This window comes from Sinocyclocheilus anshuiensis, unplaced genomic scaffold (genome assembly GCF_001515605.1).
Source record: "Sinocyclocheilus anshuiensis isolate Anshui unplaced genomic scaffold, SAMN03320099.WGS_v1.1 scaffold527, whole genome shotgun sequence".
NCBI lineage: Eukaryota > Metazoa > Chordata > Actinopteri > Cypriniformes > Cyprinidae > Sinocyclocheilus > Sinocyclocheilus anshuiensis.
Window position 1 is genome coordinate 63,487 of NW_015548227.1, and position 25,630 is coordinate 89,116.

The 25,630-nt window shown below is 37.7% G+C and overlaps 1 protein-coding gene across 1 annotated transcript in view; it reads right to left on the reverse strand.

The window, feature by feature from the left end:
• The window catches only part of LOC107654398 (paired box protein Pax-7), an 82,673-nt gene extending 57,656 nt beyond the window's left edge, over positions 1 to 25,017 (reverse strand). Inside the window, exons 1-5 of the mRNA XM_016441448.1 lie at positions 24,714 to 25,017; positions 23,350 to 23,585; positions 22,983 to 23,127; positions 22,609 to 22,743; positions 831 to 1,030 (exon numbers count right to left, since the gene is read on the reverse strand). Of these exons, the coding sequence (XP_016296934.1) occupies positions 831 to 1,030; positions 22,609 to 22,743; positions 22,983 to 23,127; positions 23,350 to 23,585; positions 24,714 to 24,798 (801 nt within the window). The 5' untranslated portion in view covers positions 24,799 to 25,017. The remainder of the gene's footprint in view (positions 1 to 830; positions 1,031 to 22,608; positions 22,744 to 22,982; positions 23,128 to 23,349; positions 23,586 to 24,713) is intronic.
• Between the last annotated feature and the right edge of the window lie 613 nt (positions 25,018 to 25,630).

Sequence of the window (25,630 nt, forward strand, 5' to 3'; positions counted from 1 at the left end):
TAGCATAAATCTCTCAAAATTCTCCCAAGAGTGTGGAAGCAACTATTTAAGACACATATGTCTTCTTCCTTGAATGCTCAGAGACAGACAAAGACATATGTTAAATCAGTTACCCCGTCGATGTGTATGTTCTGGTGCGGAACCTAAACATAGGTACCCGGGATCTACGGAGGGCGACATGAGGAGGAGAGTTTGGAGAAACCTAGACCCCCCTACCCCCACCTCGCCGAGTCTTTTACAAGCACTTGATTGATTAATGTTGTTGTCAGGGAACATAGTCCCCAGAGAGAAAGAGAGGGATCCTTTCTGATATGTAGAGGGATTTACAAGTAGCGGCCAGCTTTCAAGTGCTGGGAAGCGATCGCCGGCCAAGGGAAGAGATGAGAAATCCATCAGGAATGCATTTTGTCTGCTCTTCTTTCTTCCCTTCTCTTTTTCCCCCATCCCTCTTTTTGTCTCACACTAGCTCAGAGTGCAGCTGCTGCTATAATTCTACTGTATTTGCTTTGTGATGTTACATAAAACTACAGGGTTCACAAACTGTCAGGAAGCATCCCAAAGACTCTGGGTGAAAGTAATAGGGCAGAGCTCCAACTGTCATCTGACTGAGAGTGATGTACTCCCGAAGGTGAGGGGAGGTCAAACAATTAGTCTCCGCTGAATAAATAAATATAACAAACATCAGCAATAAACAGAGGCATCTGGATGACAAGAGAAGAAACAACTCCAAAAGGAGTTCTAAAAGCCAATCAGATAGTTAAACTCAATACATTCAGTTGCAAACCCGTACAGGGGAAGTACAGATATCTGTGCAAGTGAGCTTATCCCACCTGTACACGAGCCTCGGTCAGTTTGGCCCTCTGTGCGAGCTCCTCTCTAGTGTAGATGTCGGGGTAGTGTGTCCTCTCAAAGGCCTTCTCGAGCTCCTCCAGCTGCTCCGCCGTGAAGGTGGTACGGCTGCGTCTCTGTTTCCTTTTCAGGGGCAGGTCTGGCTCCGACTCCACATCCGAACCGTCGTCCGTACGGTTACCTGCATACACAGTTTGGAAATAAGTCTTTGAGAGGCTTTGAACATCAGCACCAAGTCTCTGAGGCTTTAAAAAATGGCAAGTTATTTTAAAAAATTTGATATGTACAGCAATTGAAAATCTCAGCTGTCACCAGTAGAGCAGCATACCACGAATTTGTCAAGAGAAAATGATCCTGAAAGCAGAGACCAGCTATCACGGCGATATTAATGCTTCCGTTATCTCGACGTGTCAATGGAGCCCTAGATACCGTTTTATTGGGTCTTATTCATATGTGAGAAGTCTTCAGACACATAATCCTGCCACTGAGCCCTGGAGAGGCCTGGGGGACGTAACTGTGAGGGTTAGGGTAATCTACACCAGACACCTTGCTCTAGCACGTCCGCCTTATTCTCTCTGTAGCGGCCTGGGGCTAGCTCCTAAGAGCAAGTGTTTGAAATAAGAATGTATGAGACTTCTGGGCCATTGAATCCCTCTCTTTGTGTTTCAAGCTAGTGTTCGAAATATATTACAACATATTTTACATTACTTTTTTTCAGGCATGCAGTCAAAGACAAGTGCAGATCGCAGTTGGCAGTTTGCATTTTAGCCAGAGGAGTATTTCCCCGGCACAAAGACGAACACTACTACGACCGAGCCAAGAGAAGCGTTTGTAAAGAGAGATATGGAGTGCGTTAAGATATATTACTGAAATACATTACCATGATAATTGATTATAAAATTGCATCATACTTTATTTGTGAGCCACCTCTGTATATCTATTCATGGCAGCAGTGAATAGAAAAGGTCCTGTCACAAAAATCACACTTTTACATTTGCTTTCTTAAAACGCATGAGTGCTAACAAGCAGCGTAGTGTGAGTCTTGCTCCAGGCCCTTTGGTCTTGCATCATCCACGGGGGAAAGACAGAAAGAAGGGCTCCGATCTCCTTCCCCCGCAACACCACAGCTGCCACTGTGGAGACAAATCTCCTTTGAGCCATCATTCGCACTCTCTGCCCACTGCTGATCAGCAGGTTCCTGCACCCTGGACCACTTCACACGAGTTTTCCTGCATCTCCGTTTTCTTCTGCCAGACCGGAGCCTGATCATCTCTCTCAAACCCCCATTTGTCAGGCCTCTTCTGTGGCTGATAGGCTGCCAGGAAAAGAGGTTACAAAAAGGCCTGTGGGAGTGCGCTAGTGTGTGTATATTAGTATGTGCATGGGCGTGCGAGTATGTCCATTCGTATCGGCGAATGCATTCTTCTTGGTGCATGTGCAAGTATTGGGTGCACTTGAAAACGACAATAGGGCATGCAAGTATGTTGGGTATCAACAAATGCAGTCTTCTTGGTGCATGTTGAAGTCCATGGAAAAGACAAAACAAACTACTGTAGGACATTCTTCCTGGTGCATGTCAATTCTGGTGCACCAAATACATGCACAACAGAAGAAAAAACTGCAAATTATCAATAAAAAGAACCAAACTCTGGCCGTGCAATTATGTTAGTGCATACTTGCGCATCAACAAATGCATTCTTGTTGGTGCATGTGGAAGTTCATGGAAATTATGAATATAAAAGACAAAACAAACTAGGGTCTTGTTCATTTACAAATGCATTCTTGTTGGTGCATGTGCAAGTATTTGGCGCAACTACATCAACAATAGAAGAAAAACTCCCTTCTGCAATGCAACCGCTTCAAGACGAACCAAACTGCTGCAGTCTCCAGACCAGCTCAGGAGTTTAATTAAACAAGGAATTAGCGGATTATATGGAGACTATCATTACAGACCACTCGAGCAGTCTTCACAGAATGTCTTTTTGTCTCCCCAAGCTCTGGCTCAACGATTCTCAATGGATTACATGCGACCGCAGGACATGAGTCCGCATTCATTAAATCAATTCCTCCATCTTCCACCTTTAATAAAGATTGATTTTTTTTTTACAACACTGCCTGGCACTCCAGCACACGAAGAAAATCTTGAATATACAAAGTTGAATATGTACATATCCTGGATATCCCTTTGTTGGTTTTCATGAGGATGTGCCAGAGCAATTTGTTGCTAACACACCATGACAACACTTGAGACTGGCACAGTGGTCTACGGATCACTTTCCAAAGTCACCTCGGCGTCCTGAGGGGGAGGGAAAGACGTGCCGCTGTGATTTTTGTTTCATTGCACAGTTTCGCCACATGATTCATGAGGCAAGATTCTGTCAGCGTATCCTGCGCTTGCGTCTCTTGACGCATCAAAGCCTTTTCACTTTTAATTACAAAGTACTGTAACCATATCAAATCCCGCCACAGGTCTTTTGTATTGAAATATTTCACAAAACACAAGTAATAAATGGGCAAAACTCAGAAACAAAACTCAGGTTGTTGTTGCCGTCTCACAAGCTCTAGCTCAGCCGTCTTGCGAGCCCAAGACTGAAGGTCAACAGGCCCCCTGACAACAGCAAAGGATTATGGTAATGAAACAGATGCTGGCAGAGATAGAGCAGTGAGAGGGGCATGATACAGGCCTCGTCTCTGTCCTGAAGACATCCACTGATTGGGATGCTAGCTTTTATCAAGGGAATAGAAGCCCCAAATGGGTTCAGGTTATGGCAGACATGTAATATGCTACAAGCATACAGTCCCTGCTAGCTGCTAATGTGAGGGTGGAGTGACTTAGCTGACTGTTTAAGTGTAAAATGAGATGGCTAAAAGTATACGAAACTCTTGTGTAGCTATTATAAACTAAATTATTGCCATTATTCCATAATATATATATGGCTCCCATTCTGTGTTTAAAATGCACTACATTTAACCAAATTAATCAGGGGACCAAAAAAAGCAGCAGTTAATTTGCACTTTAAACACAATTAAGCCCAAGAAGATGTGAGGTCAATTCACAATAACTCTTCCCTGTTTTAAAACAATAAGGTACATCCTGACTAATCCGCCTCACAATAACCAAGCTGTAATTCTATTTGAGGGTTCTGGGGATATTGATAAAGTCCTCTGCTCACTTATCAGCCAATTAAAGCCTAATTATGTTCCATTCATTCTGTGCTACAGTCTGAATGTTTTTTCCTCCAGGGCCCAACGTGATCATTAACGAAATGTTGACTTTGTGCCGAGTACTTAATTTGCAACAAAATTAGGGGTGTACAGAATGCTCTGACGAATTTTAGATCGTATTTCATTTAAAAACCAAACCCTTATTGAGCAGAGGGCTAGAAGAAGATAAACCATTACGAGTAGGTTCTTTGCTTCTTGGATGCATGAATCACTAAAGCCAAATCTCATCCATTTAAGGCTCATTATCTGCAAGAGTTAAGCCAACATACACATTTAGCTCCATTTAGCAGTGGTTTACATTAGCTTTCGTTGGCTTAAAGGGATAGTTCACCCTAAAATGAAGATTCTGTCATAATTTACTCATCCTATGATGTTCTAAACATGTATGACTTTCTTTCTTTGGCAGAACACAGATATTTTAAAGAACGTTGAGTTTCAAACAACATTGGACCCCTCTGAACTTCATTGTATGGAAAAATCTATATTCAAAATATCATCTTTTGTGTTTGATAGATAAAACTTTTTGGGGTGAACTATATCTTTAACAGAAATGTGACCATATTACAAAATCCTAGCTGGTTAACAGTTGAATTAAAGACAGTTCTGAAATGACCTTTTGTATTATTTTTTCCATGATTATATTTCCCTTTTTCAGGAGCTTGCATGCCATAAAGAACCATGTTTGGTTACTCGAAGAATCTTTTAATGAAAAGTTCTTAAAAGAACATTTTTAAAAAATCCACTATAAAGTACATTCCAATGGAAAGGTTCCACTGATGTTAAAGGTTCTTAATGGAACCATCAATGGCAATAAAGAACTTAAGAGTCTAAAAATATTAATGCTAACAGCACAGTGATTTGAAACATCTCTTTTCTTCTCTAAGGGCTATAAAAGAAGCATGTTGAGTATAAGTACTATGTCATATGGCTAAATAAAAAATATAAATATTTTGGTCTGCTAAAAAGAGTGTTGAAGCTAAAATAAAAGTACCATGGTACTTTAGTCATTTAGTAGCATGGTCTGATACCATCACTGTACCATGCTATACAGCAGCGTTTGTTAGTGGAACACATCCAAGTAACGGACGGTGAATAACTAACTGCTGAAAATCCCATTTAAAACAGTCTCTTTGTCTGCCTGATCTATCTTTATCGTCTTTATAATCGTAATTATATCACCCAACAGCATCAAAAGTGATTTGCGCAGCTAGAGTTCGATATATCATTACCAAAGCTAAGAGCCTAAAAAGATGTCAAAGATCCTTATAAAAAAAAGACAATTGAAAAGCACGATTGAGCCAGAATTCAAAGTGCAGCTTTTTGACATCATCAGAATCCCAGGAATCAGTCAGGGATGGCGAATAATAAAAAGCCTCCATGACACAGTGAGAAGGAGGTAGAGAGGCATCTCCAGCCTCATCTGCTAAGATTGCCTTTGAATCAGTATTAGCTCAACATTACGGTAAAATTCAATGCAGCCTCTTTTTTTTTAATACCGTAACCAATGTCCTCAATATCAGCTGTACCTTGCAAACTACCCAAGACAGTGTGACAAAAACAGACAGGGCTTTTTGCAGTGCAGCATTAGCTCATAATGGCTTATTTTGAAAAGCATATTAGTTCCAGCATAATTACAATCAAGTCTTACGCTTGCTATTTTACAGGCATTCAATAGGACCAGCCTCGAAGCTGCAAATGACACCAGTTGAGTGTAACTGACAACACATCTTTCCCTTTTTTTTTTCCTTTGGCATCTTCCTACCCCCACCCCATCCCATATTCCCACAGGACAAAAATAACAGCGTCCCTGCTTAATTTTTGTTTACATGTTTATTTTGTACATAGCCTTTGTAAGAGTCACTGGAGCAATTATACTTTTTGTCACTCTTGGAGGAGGAGAGGAGAATCATAATGCCGAACAGCCCATAATGAGCCAAGTTTTCGCCGTGCGATCTGATTTGATATCTCTGACATCCATCTGCCTCTCTTTGCTATCTCTCTGGCTCGCGGCCTGAATATAAAACTCAGCGTGTTTCCTCAGGTCTGTTAAGGGATTGATCCTTTGATACTGGTGTGCCTACGGTGGGAGAGGGAGGTGGAGAATACAGCAAGATCAAATAAATGACAGAAAAATTTGCATTGTTGAAGATGGAACTTGAACGTACTTTTCCGGTCCTGTCCCCACAGGGTTAAGCCAATCTGACGAAATGTTCAAACAGCAACATTTAAAAAAACATGTCCATGAAAAGGCTTGGATTAACTATTACATATGCTTATATATACACAACTATGATGCAATATTGCATGTTGACAATGAAAAGAGTATCTGGAGGAATGTTGCTCATTCGTAGCTCATTAGTTTCACCTAAAGGTTCCCCTAAAAATTCAAAAGATCAATGCGAGTTACATACAAGAGTATAGTGCTGTAAAATGAATCTGGAAAGCAGCTAAGATAATTTGGCCTCAAAAATGAATGAGAAGTGTTCATATTGAGATCTCTGACCTTGGCTTTGACCGTTGCATTTTGGAAAATTTGAACAGCATTGTTAAGATCTCTTCTGAAATGCCAATTACAAGAGACTTTTCTTCAGGAGAAACATCTGAGAAGCAGAAGATAAGTCACAAAAATCTACATTTGCTCTCCAGACAAAACTGGAGAGAAACAATGCTAGTCAATGTCATCAAATGCATTTTCATGCACTTTCAGTCGGACTAAAGCAATAAAGTGTCTGAAAATGTCATGTAAATGCATTAGTCTGACTGAAATCTGTGCAAGCCAGAATAACAGACCTAGATAATGTAGGTCAGCCTCATCCAGCAGATATGTGACCCTGGACCACAAAACCAGTCTTAAGTCACTGAGGTATATTTGCAGCAATAGCCTCAAAGTTGCACGCTTGCTTCAAATATTTGACTACTCAAAAACATGCATGTAAACACATTATGTTGCTCTATTGTCTTATTGAGTCAAAAAAAAATCTAAAACTCCAAACCAAACATAACCATACTTTAACTCATAGCTCAGCATACGTTTTCATGTTGTCGAAATTCGTAAATAAGAGTTAAAAGTATATATTTATGCACAGTAACAATGGAAGTCAACGTTTGCTCTATTGTCTTATTGAGTCAAAAAAAAAATCTAAAACTCCAAACCAAACATAACCATACTCTAACTCATAGCTCAGCATACGTTTTCATGTTGTCGAAATTCGTAAATAAGAGTTAAAAGTATATATTTATGCACAGTAACAATGGAAGTCAACGATTCCACTTTAGTTGAGCAGTCTCTTGTGTCTCATTGCCATTGTCAAAAGCAGTCTCGCGGGATCGTTCTTCTTTTGCTTCCCTTTTCACAACATTTGGGATAAAAATCGCATCCTTTAGAAATGACGAGAGCGGCGGAAAGAAAGACGAGCCCAAAGAAAACAGACGAAAGGAAAAAAAGAGCAAATGGAGGGGAGGGTCTATAATCTTTGGCTCCCACAACAAACAATTAGACCTTTTTTCCTTCAAGAAGACGTTGAAAAAAGCAGTTTAAGAGAGGGGCAGAAGAAGCAGCAAAGGCGTTGGTCTTTTATAGCTCTTGTCATGTGCGTGGCTATAGGAACACACGCCTAACGTCCAACAACAGGCTGGGCCCCGGGCCTCTTTGCGCTTTCAGCCTGCATAGACGCTGCACCTCAGGGGGCCATTAGAGCCTGAATAGGGCCCTGACAACCCCGCGTAGCTCAGTGGGGTATCGATAAATGCTGACATATTGACTCCCTATGCCCCAGCGCCAGGGGACAGGCGTGCCGAAATATGAGAGCGTGAAGGACTTGAATGGTGGGATTTTATACATAAACATTGATACAAATATACAGCAGTGTTCAAAAGTCTGATCGAAACCAATGGAAAAACTGCAACTCTTTTACATAAATTTTTTTCATGGCATATTGTCAGCATTTATACAATTTCAGTGAAGAATGATCAGTTTTACTAACTGACATTTGATTAGTGACTATAAATTTTTTCTTAATTTTACATTACAATGTTTTTTGTTTTAAAAATGTGCCAATATCCTAAAACTTTGTTCATTTCTACACTGTAAAAAGAAATTCGGAGTCATAAAAACAAAAATTATTGGAGTTTTTGTTTTGTTTTTTACAATAAAACTATTTCAGTCATTTGAAGTTCTACATAAAGTTTCACGTTTAACTCGTTTAAGCGTTACTTTTTGATTCTTTGTAATTATTTGCTAAATTGACTGTTTACTGTGTACAGTAGGCATGTATTTTATACATCAACATTGCTACAAATATACAGTGGCATTCAAAAGTCTGATTGAGACGAAAGGAAAAAAACTCTTTTACATTTATATTTTCATTGCAATTCATATTATCAGCAAAGCAATTTCAGTGAGGAGTCACATGATCAATTTTAATCCACATTTGATTACTGACTTAGAAATAGCACAGAAAATTATTATTTTTTTCTTAATTTTACATGACATTTGTTTGTTTTCAAAATGTCAAAATCCTAAAAAGTTAATTTCTACACTCTAAAAAAAAGTATTTTTAGAAGTCATAAACAAATTATTGGAGTGTTTTACAAAAAAAACTATTTCAGTCGTTTGAAGTTCCACAAAATTTCATGTTTAATTCAATGTGCTATTTGTTGATTCTTTGTAATTATTCGCAAAATTTACTAGCAATTGTTTACTGTGTTGGTTTAAACAAAAAGTCTTAGACTTTTTGAGCCCCTTAAAAAAATGGAGAATAAATTCTTTAAAATATCGCCTTAATGACCACCTTACTTTAGTGGTTGATGTTGAAATTGCATTTTGATTTTGATTAATCCTTTAGGGAAAAAAAATATAAGAGGACGCCATTTATGACTCTATACACACTCACATACGCACCGTCCAAGCAGGAATATTTTAAACAGAATCCTTTTGAATTCCTGTCACCATAGGGAGCGAGAGAAATGAGAAATGGAGTATGCCTCCCTGAGCCGTTTTCTTGAGGGTCACCCTACCTCTACCTCTGTTCCGAGGGAGCGGGGCTTAGTTTTCTGCCAAAATGGGATTTAGTTTCCTGGGGTTGGGTCCCTGCTAATTAAGGTCACAGCTAAAGTAATGAAATTAAGAAGGACCACAAAGCAAAAAGGGAACCCAAGGGATCTGTGCCAATAGTGCAGAAGCCCCTTCAGAAGGCTTGAAAGGAAAAAGCAATGCAGGAAATCAAATACTAACTCTGAGCTCTAAGAAGCGCCTGTTTATTTTATCCAGACTGTAAAAGGATGGAGTTTAGGTAGGAGACGGAATGCACTCAAGAATTGAGATATGTGCCTGAAGGACGGCTCCGGAGTCAAGGCACATAATTCTTTCATCATAAAGTGGTTATATAGTACAGACAAAACTCAGTGTGAGTTCGTTCTGGGCAGCATTCTGGAATTTTTTTATTTTTATTTCTAAACCAACTGCTGTTTTTTCCTTATCAAAAGATGCTATTCGTGGCTTATCAGAGTAGCCTAGAAGGTACAAAACTTGCATGGATGACCCATTGCTTGGTCTTTCAAAGCTCAGAAGATGCACAGGAGATCTGCTGGAGATGCACTGCTACGTTTCATCTACATTCTGAAAAAATAAATGTTCCAAAAGGGGGGTTAGAAGAACCATTTTGAACAGTTCTTAAAAGAACTTTTTTTTTTCTTAGCATAAAGAACATTTTAGAAATCTAAAGATCCATGTTCACTAAAAAGAACCTTTTATGCATTGAAAAGTTCAATGGATGTTCTTCATGGATTTATCAATGCCAATGAACAACCTTTATTTTTAAGAGTGTATGTACCTTAAAAGTCTTCCTATTCCTCCTAAAATTCTACAAAAACAGGAAAAAAAAGAGAATGAATAGAAATGAGACAACTGTTGTAAAAGTAAAGAGTTCAGAAGAACTGAATGAGGAATGTTCATACTGAGATCTCTCACATTTGATTGCAGAATTGGGTCTTTTTCATAGCAGAACCATATGAGAAGCAGGAGAGTACAGTGAAAATCAGATTTTTTTTTTTTCACATTTCTATCTTAAATACTGAAAATATCAAATTTGTCAGAAACAAAGATTGAAAACTATTTGGAAAAACTTCAGTCCCTATCTATATACCACTTTTGACTCAGTGGACACTACATGAAATTCCTGAGACATTCTTCAGGACATTAGGAGGTCTTTAATATTTCCTGTTTTCTGCGTTTACATCAGCTCGCGCTCACAGCAGCCGATGGTAAAGTCAGAGATCAGCTCTCTATATTGTGCCTTTGGACCGTAAGGGCATTTCAAAATGAGAGTGTACATTCCCCTGACAGGGGAAGCCTTAAATAAACCCATTAGTTAAAAATGGAAGGCTTGGCTTTTTCCTTTGATGTTACAGGGATTGCTCGCTTTCCACTGTTCGCTGTCTCTCTAAGCTCACCGGTTAACGGTTGCATATTTTTAAACTTGGTGGAAAGACGAAACACATTTCTGATTTGCAACACTCTGTGAACGTGTTTATTGTCTTTCAGTACAGCCTTAAAAATGAGCGGCCACACGTTACATACACGAAAATAATGAAGAATCCATTTGCAAAGCAGGTCAAAAGCATAAAATGGGTGATGTTATGGCCGTAAGTAGCATGGGCTAATGGTGATTTTAAAGCAGTCGAGCATGGTGTGAATGGCTCTAATTCATCAGCTCTCCGACTGGGCACACGGCTCTAAACTTAATTAGTGTTGCACATTATGTGGGGCATTTTCTCCATTGTAATAAAATTAGTGAGAATGCTTGCTGTACTTTCTAACACGCCTTGGTGTAACGGGGGATGACAATAATCCGGCGGTGTCCGTGCCAACTGTCAAAAACTTAGACATCTATGGCAGGCGGGAAGAAACGGGACATTTAACATTTAGCTCTATTATGATCCTGTGTTTTCTTCAAACATGGGTTGTGAAGAAAACAGAAACTCCAATGTTATGTCTGTCACTGAACATGGCATGCATTTCAAGCGAATCCCTTCTGATTTATCAGTCAAGGAATCATAATGTGCTGAATGTTTTCCTAAGCAGTGGTTAAAAATAAATATACCACAAATATAATAGACCACACAGATCTTGGGAGACACCAGATCCAATCAAAACAAAGCCAAACAAGCAAATCTTTAAAAATGCTGCTTTGTTTATAAGGGTAAAAATGATATGATGATGACAGATGGAGGATGGGTGAAAAGATGTTTAGATGTTATCTTAGTCGCTACAAAAAAAAGGCAATTTACAAAAGCGCTGTTTACTATTTAGAGAAGAATTTTCAGTGATTGTAGGAAGTTCATTCATAAAATGCTGGATAGTGAATATAACACTTGATATATGTGACCCTGGACCACAAAAACAGTCATAAGGGTACATTTTTCGAAATTGAGATTTATACATCATCTGAATAAATAAGCTTTCCATTGATGTACGGTTTGTTAGGATAGGACAATATTTGGCAGAGATACAACTATTTGAAAATCTGGAATCTGAGGGTGCAAAAAAATCGAAATATTGAGAAAATCGCCTTTAAAGTTGTCCAAATGAAGTTCTTAGCAATGCATATTACTAATCAAAAATTAAGTTTTGATATATTTATGGTAAGAAATTTACAAAATATCTTCATGGAACATGATCTTTACTTAACATCCTAATGATTTTTGGCATAAAAGAAAAATCTATAATTTTGACCCATACAATGTATTTTTGGCTATTGCTACAAATATACACCAGCGACTTAAGACTGGTTTTGTGCTCCAGGGTCACATATCTGCGGCACATTTAACTAACGAACTGTGTATATGCTTAATATCTACCACTTTTACACACTTATTTACAATCCAAAATGGACCAAACATTCAGCTTTGCTTCTCTATTTTAACAAAGCAGCAAATTAAAGACTTTTAGTGCACTGAAACGTGATGCAGTGAGTGAAATTATTCGGTCTGCAATGTGCATGAAGTCATGTTTTCACCAACTGATAAACAGACTATTCCAATAAACAGTGACCAAGTTTTGAAAATTAAAAAAAAAGAGCCAATTTTTTTTTCTCATCATGTGAAAACGAAGACTGAATGTGAATGGATTCATCTGTTTTATCTGTGTTGAAATGAATATTTAAAGCTCTGTGTTCAATATCATCATATGCCGCAAGAAGAAACCAGACAGTTCAATCAAAATCCTCACTTCGGACGATGTGCTTCACATAAAACCCTGGAGAAAACAAGAGACACTTTTCCTTTCTATTTGTTTTCGGAGAGCTATCCTGAGTGTGTGACAAGAAAGGAGTCTAAAACAACCAATTAAAGCAAAATTGCCTTCGCTCTAGGAAAAACATTGAGTCAAAGCCCCATGGGAACTACTATAGAGCGCTGAGCACTCTTGTCCTTTCCAATGGCACGGTCAAGATCTACCAGACGAGCAGATAGAAACATAGATAAATGACTTTTGGAAACCTTGTTTTTCTTGTCAACTCAAGCACGTACATAAAAATGCAACCCTGATGTCAACTCATTCCTTTACCAATATCTCCTCCTGCCTTTGAGTAAAACCTTTGTCAAAAGAAAGAAGAGACCTGCCGACACTGTCTTGACACATGACCGAGAACGATTACAGAATCTGTCAAAGTTTTCAAAAAGTCCTGTGCTGCAGAAAAAAGGCATTACAGTAGGGTGAATATACAATAGATGTATATTGTAAATATATGATATGTGACCCTGGAGCTGGGGTATATCTTAAGTCGCTGGGGTATATTTGTAGCAATAGCCACAAATACATTGTATGGGTCAAAATTATAGATTTTTATTTATGCCAAAAATCATTAGGATATTAAGTAAAGATCATGTTCCATGAAGATATTTTGTAAATTTTCTACCGTAAATATATCAAAACTTCATTTTTGATTAGTAATATGCAATGCTAAGAACTTCATTTGGACAACTTTAAAGGGGATTTTCTCAATATTTAGATTTTTTTGCACCCTCAGATTCCAGATATTCAAATAGTTGTATCTCGGCCAAATATTGTCCTATCCTAACAAACTGTACATCAATGGAAAGTGTATTTATTCAGCTTTTAGATGATGTCTCATTGAAATCTCAATTTCTCAAAAAAATGTACCCTTATGACTGGTTTTGTGGTCCAGGGTCACATATATATTTGATATCTCAATTGTTTAACCTAGACAGCAATGAGATTATATGGAAAGACCGTAATGGAGACCTTTACTTGTGTCTCCAGCTTCTCAGATTCTTCCAGAAAATTCAGTATGAACTAATTTCTTAATGAGTCAATGACCTGAGCTGCTATTCACATTAATTTTATAGCTTTCTTACTGTATGTCATTGACTTTTTGTGTATATTTTAAGGAAACAAAGTTAACTGAGAAGGCTTCTGAGCTCAAACTCTGAAAACAAAATAACATTTATTCACCCTACATGTGTCAGAAATACACATGCAACACGCAGAGCACGTTCAAATAATCAGCCGGATTAAAAAAAACGCCTCTTATGATTTGCACACAAATTGGATTGTCAATACCTATAATATCAAGAAAAACATCTCTAAGAAGAATGAAAAAAATAATAATAATACAAAAGAAAAATTGGGTACTTCAGATCCATCATGGCTTAGCCTGCAAAACTAACACATTATTGATCTTTTCTTGGGTTTCTTTCTCTCCGCTGTTTGTTTAGAAAAGCCTCATCCCCACTAATAGCTGTCTCAAAACATAATCTCCCTCCTCCCCTCCACAACCTCTTCATGGTCCTCTTTTCATGGCATCTCACACAGTTAATGTTAGCCGTCTCTCTGCAGTGAGGCTCCAAGAGCCAATTGTGTTCCTAATGTTGACACCTGCCAGAGCGGAGCCGAGCGAGGATTGTTTGTGCCTGCTGCAGCCTGATGCAAATCACCTCGAGAAAAAAAAAGTGATCTCTTCAGGATGATTACAAGCACTTTATGGGCACCAACCACACACTTTACTGTAATGTTTGATAGAGAAAGAAAGAATAGAGAGGAAGAAAAGTTGAAAAAAGACGAGTTTGGATGGCTACTTTGTATCCATCTTTCATATTGCAGGCTTGCAAACATGACAACATTAATAAATGTGACTATAAAGTTATTTTACATCAATGTTCAGAGAGGTACAAAAATCTCTCTTTATTATTTAAGTAGAAGATAATGCAAAATGGATGCATTTTCACGAGTAATCAGACTTTTGGACCGCACCTCATATATAACTTTCTTTGTAGTATCATGAATTTGTACTCATTTGCTCTTTTTTCATGATCAGGTTTTGTCATAGCAAACACTAAGAAATTCTGCAATATAATATAAAAAATATAACTGAATTAGAATATAATGCATAATGGATACATTTTCACTAGTAGTCTCAGACTTTTGGACCTCACCTCATGTATAACTTTCTTTGTAGTGTCACATTCATTCACAGACATTGATGCACCATAACTATAAAAGATTTGAATCTATTATAATCACTTTTAAATAGATTTTGATTGAGGAATCTGTACTTATTTGTTCATTTTTCCAAGAACATGATCATCAAGTTTTCTCATAGTAACTACTAGAAAATTCTGCAATATAAACGTGTAAAAAATGTATAATTAAAATAGATGCATTTCCACTAGCAGTCTCAGATCCCACTTCACGTAGAACGTTCTTTGTAGTGCCATCATCACATCAACGTTCATTCACATGCATTTACACGGAAAACATCTATGATATTTAAGACGGCTGATTTTACTCTCCTAAGTAAACCTAAAGGTAGCACCGCACAAATTCCCAAAGGAACACAAGCAAAAGCAGCTCTCGCTGGCTCTCCATCTCAGTGTGTTGGGGATTCACCCCCAGTCCCTACAGATGTACATTAATGCAGACAACACACTGAGCCCGTCTCTTCCACAAGCGCTCTTCACTAAACAGGCTGCTGTCCAGCCCCATCGTGTCAGTTTGAAGCCCCCATTCAAAAGTATTCATGCATCTGCCTTCGAGGCACAATAGCCGCTAGTTTATAAACTGTCTGCCCGCAAGTCCAAAGGCTTTAGTTCACATTGTTTTCATACCCTTAATAAACTTTTTGAAGGAGTTCATCAACTGCCCTGAATAGCCTGTGCACTGAATCTCAAGACAGAAAATAACAGTTCTTTTTTCTTCTGCTCTTTTCTTTCTTTTTTTCCTTTTTAGGAGCAGTTTCTCTGACAATGGAGAGAGAAGGCTGTTAGACTTCAGAGGAGTCTTAGGCCCAACACCAGAAAAAAAGCCAGCATTCAATTAAAAGAACAAAATGCTTTCCATAAAGGGGAAGGAGACAATTGATTTCTCCTCCATTCAAAAGTGAGAGGATGATCCGAGCATCACTTCTTATCTTATTCCAAAAGAGAAAAACACACATTCAAACGCACACAAAGTGTGAGAATGCAAACAGAGAGTAAATATACTGTATGTTCACAATGCACAAAGAGCAGACTTTTCTTCTTTTTGTAAAAGGAGATCATTACAAATGAAAAATAAAAAAAAGGATCCATAAACCATCACCTGCTTCATTCATTCATGGCTGGGTGCACTTTAAATACATTACGCTTGAGGAATCTGTATTTATTTGTTCATTTTTCTAAGTGCTTCCTGTGACACCTGTTAGACAGGCAGGACAAATTTCAAAGAGGCAATAAATTTCAGTATTGGCTATAAGCCATTAATCCATTCTCATACCTTTAAAATGTGTGGAAAACTTAAAGGTCTTAAATGGATGTCTTCTCTAATTAATTTCATCCCCAATTAGAACGGATCGCCACAGTCCAAGCTGCGTCTCGCCTTCTCGCCTGTGGGGTCCGGAACGACTCCAAAAAAAATCACAAACTTGCTAAATTAACAGGGCGCACACCCATGAAATACTAGGTGCAAAACTGCTGACTGCTCCGCCTTTCGTCCTCCGATTGTAAAATATTAATTATTATTAATAATAATAATAATAACAATAAGAAGAATATTCAATGAATTTTAAATAATATATATATATATATATTAGATTTAAATATCTACATATATAAACAAAAATAACGAATAATAATAATACAGTAGAGAAAAAACACTCAAATACATAATCGTTTTTGTCTGTTTGTGAAGGAAGCGTTTAATTAGATTTGACAAGTTCAACGCGTTCGTTTCGGTCTCTGAAAGCCTAGTCAAGTTTTGAGTTCCGAGTCAAACACAATGTGCCGCCCTCAGCTTATTAAACATACTACTACTAATAATAATGATAATAGAAAATAAAACAAAAATATAACAATATATTACGAATGAACGGATAAAAATGTTACATATAATAAAAAATTAATTGCTGTAGTTACACATATAATTACTGTTTTTTTTCTTTGTTTTGTTTTACTTTGATTGATATTTCTATATATAGGCTACTACATTGCTGCTGCTGCTGCTGCTGCATTTAAACGTAGTCTATAAAAATGATCCAATACTAGTAATTCCAGCAAATGTTCGTCGATCAGGGGGATTTGAGTTTCGGATGTAGAATTCTATAAATTCTGCGTATCACTTGTTGCTGAGATGACTTTCTCAGCTCTATAAACTGTGTTTACTGAAGCGCGGTGACCTGCCCGAGTGTGAGAGAGGTTACTGGTCACTGCCATTTACCGCATCCCGGGATCCTCTATTGTTCCTTAAAAGCCACTTGAACGGATTTCTAAAACACCGACCAACGGGACTGAAACGCTCCATTAGTTAAATCCACACGCCCGCGCAGCAAAAGAGTGCGTAATGATTGAAGACACATACGTAAAGTAGGCTACAACGGAACAGACAGCAAATACAATTCTGAAATATTAACAATCCAGACTACAAATAATGAATGAACAATTATTGCGCCCTTTTATATTCTCGAAGGCATAAATATAAATTAGGCTAAATGTTTGGATAATAATCCTAAAACTAACCTGCCTTTCATCAATGTGGGCATACGGTTCTTAAATTATAATCTCTGCAGGCATGTCTTCTGACACACCATTTGGCATAAACACGGTTTCCATCACATAAATAATTTTTTACACTGCACTTAAGAATGTTGCGCACTGATTTTGGAACACAAAACTATTGTGTTTTGTTCTGAAGCACAATCCGTCTGTAATATCCATGTGTTATTAATTACAATTCAGCTGCAACAAAATAAAATAGTTTAGCAAATAAAAGCACAAATTTTATTTAAAAAAATGTTAAAGCCCTCCCCAAACACACACACACACACACACACACGCGCGGTTTAATGGGGCCTGTATCACAGCTTGTGTGTGTCAAGTGTGACCCGCCTTCACAAATCAAATGGCTAAAAAGGAAAATGCCAATTTACATGTCAGAATCAATTGTGTATTTAAGCCCCCATTACAAACATTAACCAGATAGGAACGCACCAAATACAATATCCATTGCTCGCATGGAGAGGGAATTACGCACAAAGAACCGAGCACACATCTACGCAGATATATTATGTGTGATTCATTTATTACATTTGGGTTCCAAAGCCCTTGAAAAGTTGAAAAATGAAATCCTTTCTGGCTAACAGAGGGAGCAGATAATAAAACAGCGTTTATGTGCGTAAAAGTCTGCTGCGCACTCTGTTAACAGCTGGGGAATGTGCAAACCGCACTATTACAAGAATTCTCTCAGATATAAGAGAATGATATTCTCCATAACATCTGTGCAGAGATTTACACTGTCCCAGATGGCAAAGCACATTTAATGAACAGTCAAGCAGTAATATGAAATCGCTTTGTACTGCAGTCGTCTCAAGTGTTTTTGATAAGCAAAAGACATCCACGGATCAAAGATCATAAGCTTCTCAATTTCCCTTAACTGCCTGAGCTCTCATTCACATCATCCTTACCCGTTTTGGTTATTTTTAAACATCTCTGAAACACATCAAAACTCATCTTCAAATTCAGGCCCTGTCTCGAGTTCACAGGTCACCCGACGTCTGATAACGAGATTGTAAACTAGTCTATAATCCCCGTATGGAGACCAATTAAGCATTACAGTCAATAAAAGCCATTAAAATACCAGTCAAAATGCTTAAATTGTTCCATTCAACAGCTAATATAGGCTGGATCATGAATATTGTTCACTTCCTCACCTATCATTAAATATACAGTCGTGCCATGGGGGCTTGTAACAGTTACCTTCCCAAATACTAGCCTACCAAACACTTCCAGACAATGATTTTACACAAAAAGAAACACATAATTAAAAAAATAGGCTATAATTTTACAGGATAGAAATTATTATTGTTTTTATTATGACACAAACAAACAAATAAATCAATAAACGAATGAATGCATGCCCTGGAAAAAAATAAAATAAAATTATAGTAAGCTATATATATATAAGCTTTGAAAAAATTAAAATAAAAAATGTCACCATCAGCAATGCTTGAATGCAAATCATGGTCAATTGCATCTGGTTCGGTCAAATTTGACTGGTTCCAGGAATTAGAAATGCCTTTATGTGGATTTTAAGTAAGGAGCACTGGAATGGCGAACTGGACGAAAGCGTCCATAATCAGTGTTGCAGTGTAATATTATTATGAGCTTATATCTGTTCAACTTATTATACCTGTCAACAAAAATGGATAATAACAGAGCATAAAAAAGAACAATTAGAAATAATAAAAAATAATAACAATGATTTATATTTAGTATATATATATATATATATATTGTTGTGGTTGTGTTCATGGATAAAACCCTGGACTCTATACACTCAGAAAATCCCTCGCCAGTCACATTCTAGAGTTGTGTTGAGACAGGGTGACTGACGGGAGAGAAGAGGTTAATCCGTGTTTAATGCAGTGATGGTCCACACTCTGATGGTTATGTTATCTCTGCCCAACATTTGGGTCTCCCACAATTTCAGCCCAGCCAAAATAGCTGCAAGAAAGTGCAGATGGAGTCACCCTCGACGCCCGAGGAGAAAAAATATTAATAGCTAAATAACTTCCCCTTACTTTCACTTAATATTCCTCTCTCTCTCTGTGTGTGTGTGTCCCTGTAACATATTTATAATTTAAGACCAAAACAATAATGCCAAAGCAAGTCAACCAAACCTGAGGTCTGACTTATTTGATTAACTGTAGATAGTCTACTGCGTAATCAATTTAACCCCTTGCACACAAGCAATACATAAATAAATTTGCATTATGTATGCCGAAACAAGTCAATGCAAATATGAGGTCAGCCTTTTTTGACTAACTGCATAGTAATCAATTTGACACCTTAAAAACACATGCAATAAAAAATGAATATATGATGTATTTTGTACACACCATAAATGTAATCGCTAAATAAATAAATATCATATAAAATAAACTCCAAATCTCATGAATTTACGCCCTGGGCGAGTCACTGTGAGCCGTTTAGAGATGAAAGTGAACAGAAATAAAGGGGCTCAGTTTAATCAGGGTTTAAAAGCTCTTCTACATTACGTTTGTGCGCGAAACCCCGGCGCGAGAGCTGCTGGAGGATCAGTGTGTTTCTTACCGGTGCCTCCGAGCTATTATGCAAGAAAGTGCAGATGGAGTCACCCTCGACGCCCGAGGAGAAAAAATATTAATAGCTAAATAACTTCCCCTTACTTTCACTTAATATTCCTCTCTCTCTCTGTGTGTGTGTGTCCCTGTAACATATTCTATTCCAGATGGATTTGTTTAAAATGTCTCCCTATGCTTCTCTTTCAGTGCGGCTTTAGGCTCGAAAGCATCTGCTTAATTTTCATATAAGTGTGAAGCAAGAGCGAAAACGGCTCTATTCCAGAATATTCTCTTCATGCTTTATCATAGGTGAAACGTTACATTATAGAAGTATACATTTATGCTTTCTTTTAAATATCATTGGGTTCCTGTGTACAGTAAAACCGAGACTGCGCATCGCTCACATCCGTCTCGCCTACTGTTTTTTTTATTACTATTATCCCATAACAACACTCTTAAACCCCCGACTGAAGTCTGTTTGATTATTCTGAAAAGCTCAGGTAATCCACAGATTTGCTGAAGTGTCCAGTGCCACTCTCACAAATGGACGCGTGGTTGCGTTTAACTGATGCTCCTCCAGACAAAAAGAGCACCAGGTGAGCTGTCAGACGCGGGGCTGGAACCCATTAAAGACTAATTACGTTTGGCAGGTTTGTGCTAACTCTGCTGTCGCTCATCATATTTTTTTATTTCCGTAACGAGGATGGCAGGTGCACAAGATTATTATTATTGTAATGGCCACTAAACCAAATGTGGAAGTCATAGTTAAGGCTATTAAGGTTAGGCACTTGGAGATCTGCTCAGGGCGTAGGAAACACACACAACGTTTATGTCGTTTGTTTGTTTTCAACATTTTTAACATTATGCCATAAACAAATAAATAAACAAACACATTTACATTAGACATTTAGCACATACATAAGAATCCACCAGATTCTAACTGCGTAATCAGTCGACCCAATAAACACATGCCACGAATAAATAAATAAATACATTTTGTATGCCAAAAGAACGTCAACAAAAATCTGAGGTCTGACATTTTTATTAAATAAATAGTCGACTGCATAATAAATGTAACACTTTATAATCACGTGCAATAAAAATAAATAAATACACGAATTTTCTATACCCCCAAAAAGTTTACAAATTATTCATATGTTTAGTATATGGCTAAAAATTATATATATCTCAGTTTAATCAGGGTTTAAAAGCTCTTCTACATTACGTTTGTGCGCGAAACCCCGGCGCGAGAGCTGCTGGAGGATCAGTGTGTTTCTTACCGGTGCCTCCGAGCTATTACCCTCCTCAGCAACACAGACGCCCATTCAACACACAGCAGCTCTAATACGTCTTAACATCATTAAATGTTATCCGGATGGTAAACTTAAAGAATCCCTTCAAAGAATTTAACAGTGAATTCAGTGAAGACGAGACACTATAAATGACAGATTTATGGAATAATTAACCCAGAGATGACGCACTCACAACATTACAAACAAATTAACAACCACAACCAGTGGACAGCAACAGAAAGATTGTTTTTCTTGCATTTGTTTAATAACGAATATCAGTTTTGGCCTGTGTATAAATGCGTGTAATATTAATTATGAGGGAGGTAATCTGAGCGTATAACTTTGGCATAATTTAGGTCATGTAATTTGGAGAAAACATAAATAATACTATGGATATTTTTATTAACATAATGATTGATTCGCCCATCTCAAAATATCATTATCATTATACCAATTCTATTAAAAAAATATGTGTAAATGTAAAAGCTTTATTTTGTCTTAAACCAGCTGCGCAGTTACGCACAACTAAACCCGCACAAAAGACGCCGTTTTGCACCATGAAATGTTGAGTTTACATTTGTAAATGCTCCTTCATATTACAAAACTATCTAGCAGCAGGGAGCACTGAATAATTTATCTGCCTTTCTTTTTTTTTTACTACCCTTTGTACAAAGTTTTCCCCTCTTTTCTGGGATCTTTGAATGGGGGTCACCGGTCCAGTTACTCTTTTTGCTGCCCGGCTCCAGAGCCTTTTCTCTTTTGTATTTCAGTCTAAAGGTTACAAAGGCTTAAAACGAGACTGTTCATAACCGCGTTTAAAAAGGCAAAAACGTATTGTGGCCCGCTATAAATCTCGCTTTATTGAAAGAATAGAAATATAACAGTTTCGAATTATAATATCATATTTCGAATTATAATAGTACGCTATAATGTTTAATTACAGGCTATTATATATAATATAGATATATTAAATATAGAGCCTAAAATGAAATACAAATAATTTAATAAATAATACTTTTTTTCCAATGAAGCCGATCATATATTTTCGGATTGCTATTGTTATACAATTCAATTCAAACATTTTCAAATGATCATTTTCAGTTCACAATATTATAAAGATCATATAATAATACTAATTCGTATAAATGTTGCCAAAACAAGTCACCTCCACTGGGTCCACGTGTCTCGTAGCTGCTAAAACAGACATGGATTCTCAAATGGGTCAAACTGTCAGTTGTCGTTTAGGGGGTCGTTAAAACGCACGGGAAATGCCACACAAATTAATTTACCCGGCTAAATACCTGACGTCAGGGCTCACATAAATAATTGAGTAAGTACTGAACAGCTAGCAGCACGAATAATGAGAGCTATTTGTGCCTTTTTTCTTTTTTTTTTACCAAGGGGGCGCATAGATTCCCCCTGGCGAGAATGAAGGACTGCAGCATCTGTCCCTTTCAAATAACTGCCTAATAAAATATCAATTGCAACAACAGCAGCAATTATAGCACCAGTCCATCACGATCTGTCAGTACAACTGATCCACGCCTCAAAAAAACATCTCCCACGCGAGTTTGAGTTATAACGCACAACTTTTACGCACCACGTTTCCTCGCATCTATTCGCACGCAATGACAAATGTAACGGCCTCTGACCTTTATCCCCGAGAATCCCATCGATGCTGTGCTTGGTTTTCTTTTCTCCGTCTTCATCTTTTTTATCACACTCGTCATCGTCATCGTCATCTTTCTTGCCAAAACGAGCTCTCAAAACCCGACTAATGGAGCTAACTATAAAGAGAGACAATAATCACTGTAACACCCAATTAAACAATCATAACAATAAACATTACTAATGTGATTGTGAATTTAATATTTCATAGAGATCTCAATTTTCATTTATATAATTCAATTCTAAAAATCCAAAATGAATTAAAACCGAACATACATTTTTTTTTCTCTATGTTTAAGCAGACGCTGTGAAGCGCGTAACGCCCTCTCTATGTCAATAAGAAAGAAATGGTGCTTACCGGAAGAGGCCTCACCTGAAGGAACCGTGCCTCTGTCACACACCCCGTCCTTCAGCAACTTATCCCGGATTTCCCAGCTGAACATCCCTGGATTCTCGCGTTTGTATTCCTCAATTCTCTTTTCAACATCGGGTGTTGCAACTTGCTTTAGTGTCGAACAGAAAACGTGTAGGGAAAAAGCACAAGAAATGCGCATTCTGTTCACTATAAATTCCAAATAGATTTAAGAGTTGTTTATTTTATTTTTTTGTATAATAAAATATATTTAAGAATTAATAATAATTATTCATAATCTCCCCGTTACGATTTGTATATATCTAAACATGCCTTTGATATCGACAGCGTGCAGCTGGAATCGTTCACTCACCCTCGGTTTGCTTCCACCTATCGCTCCCGGACGAATGGAACCGGTCTCCTGGTACCGACAGAGGATTTTGGACACGCAGCCGTGTGAGACCCGCAGTTGTCTGGAGATCACACAGGGTCGAATGCCGTGATGGGCCATTTCCACTATTTTGTGTCGAATATGATTTGGCAGAGGCCTTCCGTTGATGAAAACTCCACCGAGCTGGTTCACTCGACCTTGACCCAGAGGCGTCGAGACTGGATAAAAACATTCAGTTTGAACAAAAGAAACAATATCATACCAGACAGCGATTGAACACCCTTTTCAACTATGCGATTATATTACGTACTATGCGATATTAATTTGTTGAACGCCTTGGAATTACGCACTGGTTTTAAAATGATGCATAATGTAAAGTGCGCTTCACTTGGTGTTTAAATTGATGCCATTGAGTTTTGAGGGGTAAATTCTGCAAGTGAGTCCTCCAGGCTTTTTACAGGATTTATCACAAAAACATCTACATGCTATCATTCTCATTAATCATATCAGAGTGATTTTTCACATTTGTCACGTGATATGTAGATTTTGAAACTATTCGTGTTTATTGGAAGATACGAATAATGATCAATAAAAGCCTGGAAGGAGAATTAATCCAAAGATCTCATCCTCACACATTTTCTTTCCTGAAAGAATCCTTCTTTACTATCAGTCTATCTGATGTGTTGTGAGAGGATGGGACACTTGAGGACACTAATTGCCATTCAAGAGGCACTAAAGACGTGCCACTTTAAACCTCGATTATTCCCAGTCATGCAACACAAATAGTAGTGTGATGCTTTGAGCCAGCTCTCAGCTGTGAGTTTTATTTCCCTTCACTGCTGCGAGATACTTCAGCAAATCCCACAGATTGCAGGATTCGTGGGTTGGCAGGCTTTCGTCAAACTGCTCTTAAGCACGAATTCACTCGATCTAGGAAAGAGTTTCCCATTTAATGCGCGAGCGGCGCATGCAATTAACAAGTTCAGAACATTTTACTCGTGAGGCTGCAAGATGACAAGATTTTAAAAGAACGTTTATTGTCAATTATTAAAATGTTACTAATTCCATAAAACAATCTCTTCTATGTTTAAAAGTTTTTGTTCGGTCATATAATTTACTTATTAAATTCGATTTAAGCCGGTAATTTCTTTTTTGCTTTTCTTTTTCTTTTCTTTTTTCTTTTTTAACTTTGACACAGCTGTTTGACACAGCATATCCAAAATGATTTTTGTAGTATTTTAAAATGACACATTTTTTATCAATTACAAATGCATTTACAAATATGTGATAAAAGATGTTTTTAAGAATAAGAACAATAATAAGAAGAAAAGCACAAGTTTCTGTACCTTCTAAAGGGAATCCGGTTCGTGGGTAGTTCTGGCCTGGTGCTGGCCGCATCATTCGAGGAAATGTTCCTGGTAAAGTAGCCATTCCAGCTACTCCCAAACAATTTAAACTCTCACTAACAAATTAAAGAAATCAATCACACAGAAAGCTCCAGTGTTGTTTGTGCAGTGGAAACTGTAACAGGTCTAAAAAATTTAAAAGAAATCCAAACACACATAAACACGCACCAGTGGACAATGCCAAGTGTGCAGAAGACAAAGTTCTTACAGTGGATACCAAAAACCAACAGTAGGATGAGCAGAGGAAAGCATGAAACGTGCTCTGAAGCAACTGTGAGGAAAATATTAGTGAGAGGTTCTGCTAGTTTTGATTACAGCTCCTGTTTGTTGCCTGAGGAGTTTAAGTGGCCAAATTTGGCGCACATAGTGGGAGGAGGAAGCGCGCGTAACGATAGGCTCTCCAACACTCTTTTATTCATCGTGGAGAAAAAGGGTAATGCCCAAGACATGCCGTCCAATCCGGAGGAACTTTGCAGAAAACACACACATACACCACCCTCCCACTCTCTCTCTAAGTCAACACGGGAAATGTTACGAAGAGTTTTCATTCATCTGTCATTTGAACTGAAACGTCAGTTTAATGCTTTGGACACTCTCTGGACTAGGAAGAAACAACGTTAGATTTCTCTCTCTCTCTCTCTCTCACGCACACACACACACACACACAATCACACACACACACAATATAATATAATATTTTTATTATTAGCCACAAAAAGGCTCTAGGAATTAAAAATAAATAACACGAGTTTATATGGCATTGCAGTGGGAATGGAAATCTGTGTGACCCTAAACATGTTTGTAATCGTTTGTAAAAGGATTGTAATCGTGTATTTCAACTTGACCTTGTGCATATT